The sequence below is a fragment of the Mastomys coucha genome, chromosome X (genome assembly GCF_008632895.1).
Source record: "Mastomys coucha isolate ucsf_1 chromosome X, UCSF_Mcou_1, whole genome shotgun sequence".
Lineage (NCBI taxonomy): Eukaryota > Metazoa > Chordata > Mammalia > Rodentia > Muridae > Mastomys > Mastomys coucha.
The window spans coordinates 73,220,152-73,229,998 of record NC_045030.1 but is presented as its reverse complement, the minus strand read 5'-3'; the positions used below and the strand labels follow the sequence as shown (position 1 = coordinate 73,229,998).

The following is a 9,847-nucleotide window of genomic DNA, read 5'->3' as shown; positions in this document are numbered from 1 at the left end:
TGTCTACATTTCTTTTGGCTGTATAAATAATTTTGAAATATGTAAGCTGTTCTGAAAACCATAGTATACTATAAAAACATGAAATAAATACTACTAGTAGGGAGGCTGAGATAGGAGAAGCAAGATTTCAAGACCATTATGTGGTACACAGCAAGACACTGTCACGTACAAACAAGCAGAAAGTGTATATGGATTGTTACAATATTGGACCTATTCCTCCAATTACCAAATCAGAGAGACCACTGGATGACAGCCAACAAATTTCTAATTCCTCATATTTTTGAATGTCAATCGATTAGGATATGTTGGTAATATTAATTTTCATATTAAAATATTAAGAAAAAGTAATTGTTATTTCCTGTTTTTTTGTTGTAAGAGGTGGAATTAGGTTTGTGTGGGTTTGTTGAAAGATTACTTTCTTGATTCTTCTAGGTTGTAGTTTTGCTCCTTATGTTGTTTTTTCCATCTATTATCCTTTGTAGGGCTAGACTTATGGAAAGATACTGTGTAAATTTTGTTTTGTCATGGAGTATCTTATTTTCTCCGTCTACGGTAATTGATAATTTTGCTGGGTGTAGTAGCCTACCCAGCATTTGTGTAGGGCTGGCATTTGTGTACTACCACCAGACAGAGAACTATAGACAACTAATGAGTTCTGGGAGAATTAACCTCTCCCAAGGATAAGTTCATATACTTATTGGTTATTTGATGCAGAATGGTCAGACTAGAAACCATATATACTCAAACAACAAAATGGACTCAGTATCTTGGATCATACATACACATATACACATAGATATGCATGTAACAGTAATAACAAAAAATGCCCATCAACTGGAGAGAAAGAGCTGGGTGGACAGAGGCTGGAGGGAAGGCAGGGAGAGAAGCAGGGTGCAATTCTGCTTGAATTAAAAACTTATCAACTAAAATAACATTACAGGCTATATGCATATCTTAAAAAAATCAGTTTACCTGTTCTTTTAAAAAGTAAAACTAAGTAAGGCATGTTGGCATGAATCTTTAGTCCCAGCATTCAGGAGGCAAAGGCAGGTGGATCGCTGAGTTCAATGCCTGGACTACAGGACAGCCAAGGGCTACACAGAGAAATCCTGTTTCAAAAAAAAACCTCACAAAACTAAAATAAATAAAATACTATTTTAATAAATAACATTAAGTAATAATAAAAATAAAAAAATAATAATAACAAAAACAACAACCCTGAGATAGGTCTTTGAGAAGTTAATTGGGAGACAGCAGGCAAATACAAGTTGGATGGCAGCAAAGAAGGTATATGAGAAAATGATGATCATATGAGAATAAAGACAATAACAAAGGTGATAGTTAAGACTGAAGCAAAAGCTATTCATCTGTTCATGGGTACTGATCACAGTCTCCACATTTCCGACTGCCCCACTATTAGCCATTGTTCTAAGCACATCATAAGTCATTCAATTTCCACCAACAACTGTATTTGTCAAGTAATACTAGTAACTTCATATGACAACTGACAGTCGTGAACAAGAACAACTTGTCTACAAAAGATTGGAGAGGTCAACCTGAGGCAACATAACCCTCTGAACCACTAACCATTTTTCAATAATGATCAAATGAAAATAAGGACATAATACTTTCTACTTAGACATGTAATATAGCATTAGAAGGGGATTCCACCCATATAGAAAAATCTGACATCCAGAAAGAAGCTTAGCCTTCATTTTAAAGGGAAGTAAACAAATGGAGATTCCCTCTACCAAATCTATGAGGCACTCAAAAATATCCCCCATACTTGTCCACTGCAGTCCATTTATCCAGTGTAAGAGTCTTTGTGGGCTGGGGATACAAACAATGAATATCCTATGAGGTCCATCTAGGAAGTAATGAGGCTCAGAGCATATGCAGCTAAATGAAGTATTTTACAATGATGTATACTCATTCCAGCAATGCTATTTCTGTTCCAAGTACTTCTTTAAAAAAAAAATAATCCTTTAAACCTGCCTTTAGAAGGGATGAGACAGAAAGGTAGCTGTGATTTACAGACCAACCTTGTCTACCTAGCAAATCCAAGGCCAGCTAAGGCTATGTGGTGAGACTCTGGCTCAAAACAAAACTGCCTTCAGAGGTTAAAGCTATACAAATGTCATATTATAAAACTTAGCTGTATCTCAATTTTACACCAGAGAAACAATGCTCCTACAACACCAGTGCCCACTATATTTAATAAATGTGCCTCACAGTGATTATGGCGTAGAACTAAATGTTGAATCCTCACTCAAATATAGACACTGAAGATACTTTTTAAAATGCGCCCGAGTCTCTGAAGTTAATTCACATGGAGGCACAGGGAATGCAGCTTGGCATCTCTTAGCTGGAGAAAATGCTGGACCTGATCCATTGAAATTGTCCTAATTTATAAGAGCAAGTTTACCTTGGAGGCTAGCAAAAAGCAGAAGTAGAAGTAGTCACTTGCCCAACAGGCAGCTTGCCACATTAAAAGAGTGTCCAAAAGGGAATCCCCAATGACTGGCTTAATTAAGGTCTTTGGAAAGTCACAAAGAGAAAAAGGCTTACAGTGACCCAGAGAGTACAGAAAGCAGTCATTTCCTACTTGGGGAGTTACCAGGCATAAACACAAGCCACCACACATTCCTGTCACAGAACAAAGTTAAAGGGCCTAACATGTCTAGATCTTGCCATCATTGGAAGAGGTGGTCTTATAGATGTAAAATAATCATCCAAGGAAAAAGGAAGAAGATGAAGAGGAACTAAAACCACTATTAATAGAATGGAAACGACAGGATGAAGAAATTCCAGTTCAAGAACAAAGACACCCATTGAATCTGACAACTGCCATGCCCTCTGAACAAGCAATAAGAGCAGCTTCTCAGAGCAATAAAAAGAATTCCTAGGTTCCAGACACAAATTCTGTTACTGACACTAAGAATAAAAGTTGGGGTGTCATGCTTAGGGAATGGGCATGATCGTTGTAATACAGTAATTATCTTCTTGAAGACCCTATCTGAAACACGGCTTCTACAAACAAAATAAACAACAAATCATGATTTGTCCAGCAAAGTAGGAAATGCTACTTCTGGAAGCCTGCAGTTTATACAGCAATGGTTAAAAAATGGAAAGTTTTGAAACAAGGAGAATAACCATGTGCAGTTACAATTTTTAGAGATTCTAACTAGGCAAGAAAATGGTAGGTATAATACGGAAGGAAGAAAGAAAACCCTATTTGTAAGATAGGCATAATGAAGTACATTTTTAATCCCAGCACTCAGGAGGCAGAGGCAGGCAATATTGAGTTCAAGGCCAACCTGATCTACAAAGTGAGTTACAGGCCAGCCACTCATATTTGTCTGAAAATAAAATAAAAAAATAAATAAAACCACAAAAAAGTCAAACTTGTATTTGTAGAAAAATGACAATGTCTTTCCAAAGTACAGTGTTTCCACAAATAAAATGAAAACATGAGCCCATGCCAAGTTGCAATGACTGGTTGTAGTTCGGCCCCAAACTGAGTAGCTCAAATGGCTATCCATTACTGAACCCTGGACTGTTACATACTAATAAAAGGCAGGAGCTACTGACTGACACACACAACATCGATGAGTATAAACAGCAAAGCAAAGCAGCCAACCACCAAGGCCAGAGAAACGCAGCATCCAAGTGTCCAAGAACTGCTAGCATTCACCATGCATTCTAAACTTGTGAGGAAAGGAATCAGTATTGAAAATTACTGGCCAACATATTCTCAGATTTTAAAAATGTACTTTTAGAAACCTCACAGATGAACATGGAAATTAAAATATGCTAGAACATATTACTAATAAAATTATGTTTTGAAACCCCCAAATAGTCCTATCATCACAACTGACAAAAGTGGTAAAAATACTAACCAAGAAAAAGGCAAAGCTCAGTGTGGTGGCATACATCTGTCATCCCTGCACATGCAACGTGGAGGCAGGATCATCAGGAGAAGGCCAACCTCTGCTACATAGTGAGCATGAGGCCCACCTGGCCTAATGAGATGATGACATCAAGCGGGGGACAGATAGGCAAACAATCATATTGAGACAGTTGAAAATCTTCCAGGCCCAGTTCTACTAACATTCAAGGAAGTGATATGTTCCAACCTTAGAGACTTCCGGCGAGAAAGGAAACATCCCAACTCACTGTCAGTCATAGTATTAAACTAGACAAAAACTGAAGCGAAAACTCAGTGACAAATAGAGACACCAAAGTACTACCAATCCAATGCAGCAGTAAGCAAGAGCATGTGCACATTAGGTCTGTTCCAGCAGTGCGAATGAGCTAATGCTGCAGTTCCACTAGGAAATATCTTAAAATAACCTACCACAACAAATTAAAAAGAGGGCTGTGTGACTGTCTCACTATTAAGACACAAAATGGGTTGGTTAAAATTCAACTTTTGTTTTTAACCCCCCAATGGGTGCTAGCAGCACATCTGCAAGAAATTGAAGATAAGCCCAGTCCTTGATGATGAAATGTTGCAAACTACACTTCTCAAACATGGATCTTGGGCTCTGGCCCAGACCTGCTGAATCAGAAGCTCCAGGCACCGAGCCAGGGAACTTGTAGCGCAGCAAACCCCCCTCAGGTGATTTTGGTGCTGCTGGCTAATCAAAGTACAACCTGCACAGCAGCAGCCTGGCATCGCCCAGAAGTTGGCTGCAAATGAGAGATTGGACTGTGCTCCTTGCCGACACACACTGAGGCAGAACTTGTGCTGGTCCTGGAAGTCCAGGTGACTCCCTCAGTGGAGTTGGAGAACTGCTGTATCCTAAAGCAGGTGCTCTCACCTCAGTTTAATGAAGCTTGGAGGTCTGTGTGGGGGGCTCAGGCAGCAGGGGGTTCTAATGAGCAGGCAGCCTAGCAAACCACCAGGCTGCAGTATTCCTAAAGTGAGGAAATTTCTATTTAGGGAGGTGGCACCCTCTCTGAAGAGCTAGGGAAAAGACACTTTCACACACACAACCAAACACCAAGCATTCCACAAGAGTTTGCTTTATGCCCCTCCCCCATCTCTTCCTTCCCTGATTTATTTATTGGAGAAAGGATCTCACTATAAAGCTCAGGACAGCCTGGACTCCTGCTTCAACCCTAAGCACTGAGATTACAGATGTGTACCACCACACCCACATCCAACATTGCTTTCTTAACAGTAATAAAGGTCGACGCCATAGTCAGCTGAGCACCACAGCTTGTAAACTCTGAAATCACAACCCTTGATTAAGATCTCAACGCTATGCCCCAAAGCTCACTGTTGACCTAACCTTTGAGAAAGAATCTTGGTACTTATGTTAATAATTTTACCCTCAAAAGAGACATTATGTAACAGCAATGGGCTAAAGGCTTGGCAGAAACTAACTTTTACATTACTATAAGTTAGTACAGAGGCAGCAGGTTGGTCACTAAAAGGAACCTGGTAAACTCAATGCCCTACTGTCCCACACTGTAAGTACTGGCACCATATGGTTGGTCAAAATGGAGATGTCCTATAAGTAAAATACACAAATGATTTCCAAGTCTACTACAAACAAGAGTGATGCTTCATTATTATGGTAATTATATGTAAAATGACAGTATTTCATATAATCAGTTACAAAAACGTTTGAATTTATTTTGCCTGTTTACTTTTTCAATCTAGCAATGTACTGAGGTTTCAAAGGCTTGGGAAGGCAGGATGTGACCAGGTCTTCCATCAGCTATCCTAGACTTTCATTTACCTATATGCACTCAGGAGACACCTGAAAATGCAGATTCTACAGGGGTTCTTAGCTGACCTGTGATTCTACATCAGTTACAAGCTCTCAGGAGCAGCTGTTGAGGGTTAAGGGCATCCAGACAATCTTTGTCAACAAAGGAAAATTGTTTGATGACACAGAAATGATGAGAATCTCTGTAGAAATGACTAGACTTGATAACAGGAAGAAAGGAAATGTCCTGCAGGGGAAGACTCAGCCTCCGAGTTCCACTTCATCTTAGCTGAAAGACTGGGAAGCAAGAAGCCATCAACCTCTACTTAAAAAACCACCAGAGTCCCCAATGAAGGAACTAGAGAAAGGACCCAAAGGAGCTGAAGGGTTTGCAGCCCCTTAGGATGAACAACAATATGAACTAACTAGTACCCTCAGAGCTCCCAGGGACTAAAACTCCAACCAAAGAGTACACATGGTAGGACTGATTGTTCTGGCAGCATGTGTATAGCAGAGGATGGCCAAGTCAGTCATCAATGGGAGGAGAGGCCCTTGGCCCTGTGAAGGTTCTACGCCCGAGTGTAAGGGAATGCCAGGGCCAGTAAGCAGGAGTGGGTGAGTTGGTGAGCAGGGGGAGCGGGGAGGGAACAGGGGTTTGTTCTTGTTGTTGGTTTTTTTTAAATTTTTTTTTCTTTTTTTTCAGAGTGGAAACTGGGAAAGGAGATATTGTATGACATGTAAATAAAGAAAATATCTAATAAATAAATAAATAACACCAGACTTTCTTTCAGCAAGGAACCTAGAGGTAGAGGACACTTGACAGAGAGTGGGACACATGCTTTCTCACATCCCCACACTGTCATGCACAAGGAACATCTCAGAACCAGGAAACTAAATTACACGCTTGCTGCTAGTCACACAGCCTGAGGTCTCTCTGAAGTCAAAAGCAAACTTCTGCAGGTTGTTATCCTTGAACAGCACTAACTAGGAGGTACACTAAGAGTCATAGTCAAAGGGCCACAGTTGTACAGTGCTAAGCTGAGTAAAACAGCTGGGATCACTTCTTGGCAATACTGAAATCAAGTAAAGTCCTTTTTATTCTAAATCCCCACCTAAGCAATCTCAGGGCCATAAAGAAATTTACAAGCCAACAAAGGGAATTTAAAGCACCACCCAATGCTAGGAATGTCCTTATAACTCACCTCTGTCCCAGTCACGCCCATAAAGAGGAAGGGACATCTGCTGGCGAAGTGTATTCTTGAAGAGGCTCGGGAAACAAAGTGCTTCCTTCTTACCAAAAGGTCAAGGATGTGACATCAAAATCTAATTATTACTGCCTGCGAAAGAATGGGCACCACTGCATTTAGTCCAAGTTTGTACAATGGGATGAGAGCTAAATGTACAAACAAGTTAATTTTATTTTTACTTTTAATTATTAGACTTCAACTTCCACTAGCCCTTTCCTGTCCCAAATACACTTGCAAACGAAGCAAAAATGAGCCTGTACTCATGTCAGAGTCCAAAAATCAAGAAGCTAGGAAGAAAGGGGTGGCAAAGCAATGCATGAATCTCTCCCAACACTACCTTCAGCCTTTTCAATTGATCCACTATCAGAACCTGGACAGAAAAGCTAGGCATAGGCTCTACTTCTACCACGTAAGGAACACGGTTCGTGGGTGTACAGCAGAATGATTCAAACCAACATGCTTAAACAACTCTTACGTTGCCACTCCTCTGATTCAAGCCAATATTGTTTACAAAATATGTACGATGAGCTCTGGGCCAAGTTAAGTTTCATACACATTACATAAACCATCTGAGACTTCGGCACCTCCTTCTTAGATGGAAAAAAAATATGTTGCAACATGCAGGAGTTACCTGTCAAGTCCACTAAGAAACCACAATACTAAACCATTAGAAGTCTAAGATATACCAAGTATATCTTGTTTCTTGTAGAGTTATCGAGATACTGAGAAACAAATCCAAGTACTATGCAAAGGGAACTTGGACCCCGTCTTTTACAAATAAGACCTGTCATTTACAGGTGGGGGGCAGTGATATGGGGAACAATCTCATCTTCTGATCTTCACCAGATCGTGATGGCTTCTTATCATCACAAGGAACCAAGAGCATCCACTCTAGTCCTACTGAGCAGTCAAGGCCTGGTCTTGATTGGGAAAAGGAAAGACTTGGTGCCCACACCAAGGATTAGAGATGATAAAACTTCATGACACAGGAGTCACCTTGGTATTGATATTTAATTATGGGCTACACATTGCTACCGTTATGAATAAATGGAGTGGATTCTGAAGTTCTAGGTTCATAAAAGACAGTGATACCAAAGGGTGGAGATGAGGCAGAGGCTACACCCACAGCTCCAGGGCAGGGGACAGCCAAGAACTGGAAGACAAAGTACCCTCTTAATTAGTTCTCCAAATAGCAACGGTTTATGAAACACTTTAGTACAATAATCATACTGCCAAAAGGTTTACAAAGGTTCTAATGCACATTTGAGACCCCTTAGATATTTGGAAGTTTGGCAGGGCAGGTTTATTACCTCCATCTTCCAAACAGAACCACCAGCAAGGAGGGTAATATAATGTATCCAGAGTCACAGAGTTAAGAGAAACTGGATTCTGAACTTGTACTTGGAACCCAAATTCAAGGAGCTTCTCACTACCTCACAGGGACAACAGGATCATTTACCATTCCTTGGTCCTTGAGCAAAAATACCAACAAAGCACTTGTGTATGATGTCTATGCTCCAAAGAGATGCTTCCACATTCTTAAAAGGAATGAGACTGCTGTGTTATTAGGTCTAGAAAAAGGTTTTGCAAGCATTGCCAATATAAGACTATCTTCTAACTACAAAAGCACTGGAGTTGGAAGGCCTCTCCTGCTCTGTTACTCCTTGTGGTACCAAACTGAATATGATGACTCCAAGTGAGTCTTCATTCCACATGGCAAAGGGAATTTTGTACTTCAAGACCTACACACTACCACTGCCATCTGAAATTAAAGGTCCACACCAACCATAGAAAGCAGAGAGTTGTCTAGAAACCCCACCTTACTGGATTTCCAATGGTTTATTAGAGCATTGCTATTTTCATTTCTTCCACAAAAACTGTTCAAAGCTAGGTGTGGTGGCACACATGTAATCCCAGGAGGCTGAGGCAGAAAGACTATCTTAAGGTTGAGGCCAGATGGGCTATATAGTGAGGCCCTCTTTCAAAACAAAACAGAACACAGCAGAAAGGGGTTCCATGTACAATGCAAGACAACAATTCTTTCCTTGATCGCTTACTGAGCACAAAACTGTTAGAAGCACTAAATGTAGAAGAATCACTCGGCCCTCCCACCAACCCTTTGAGAAACTATTATTATTTATTTTTTTATTTCTTAAAGAAAATGAGACAGAGTTAAGCAACTTGCCCACACTCACTACAGCTTCTAGACTACTCAATCTTGAGTCTATACCTTCTAAGCAAATGATAGTTCTTGCCCCTCTGAGATCTGCCAAAGAGGAATAAACTAGCTAGAAACCAGGAAATGAAGAAATTAGAACTTGTAAGAGATCATTAACAGCATGAGAGAATAAAGAAAAATAAATGACACTCATTATGCTATTGTAAAGTTGGATAATCTTTAGAAATAACTAGAAACTCTAGCCTTTGTCATCACCTGGCCACTGGTTAAAAATGCCACTTCAGAAGCCCTGAAGAGTCTCCCTTTTTCTCTTTATTTTTGAGCCCTCAATAAAAGCTAGAACCATGTGTTTTCAATGGTTTCTAAAGCAAGTACATTTTATTAATCCTTTTCTCATTTGAAGCAATATTACAGTATTATTTGCAACATTAGTCATTTTCAGAAGTCATAAAGATTGTTTTGAAAACACTGAACATCAGGACTATTAAAAGGGGTGGTACTGGACAGACAGATGACTTTCTCAGTGAGTTCTTGCAATGTCATTTCATCACTGAGGGCTCTTGTTCCTCAGATTTTGAGTGCTCCTTTACTATGGAACTATTTCAAAGTGAACTAGTATCTCCACAAGCCAGCCAACAGAGAGAGATGATCATTTCAGATAGCAGGTTCACAGTACAAGCCTGCACAAAAGAATAGAAAGC

General features: G+C 40.0%; 1 protein-coding gene across 2 annotated transcripts in view; it reads right to left on the bottom strand.

The window, feature by feature from the left end:
• The window catches only part of Mtm1 (myotubularin 1), a 107,524-nt gene that overhangs the window by 91,539 nt on the left and 6,138 nt on the right, over window positions 1–9,847 (bottom strand). The window contains exon 1 of one of the 2 annotated variants that reach the window (XM_031363454.1): window positions 6,923–8,633. The exons of the other annotated variant lie outside the window; for it this stretch is intronic. Within the exon in view, the coding sequence (XP_031219314.1) occupies window positions 6,923–6,959 (37 nt within the window). The 5' untranslated portion in view covers window positions 6,960–8,633. Of the gene's footprint in view, window positions 1–6,922; window positions 8,634–9,847 lie in introns of those variants that run through there. 2 annotated transcript variants of the gene reach the window in all.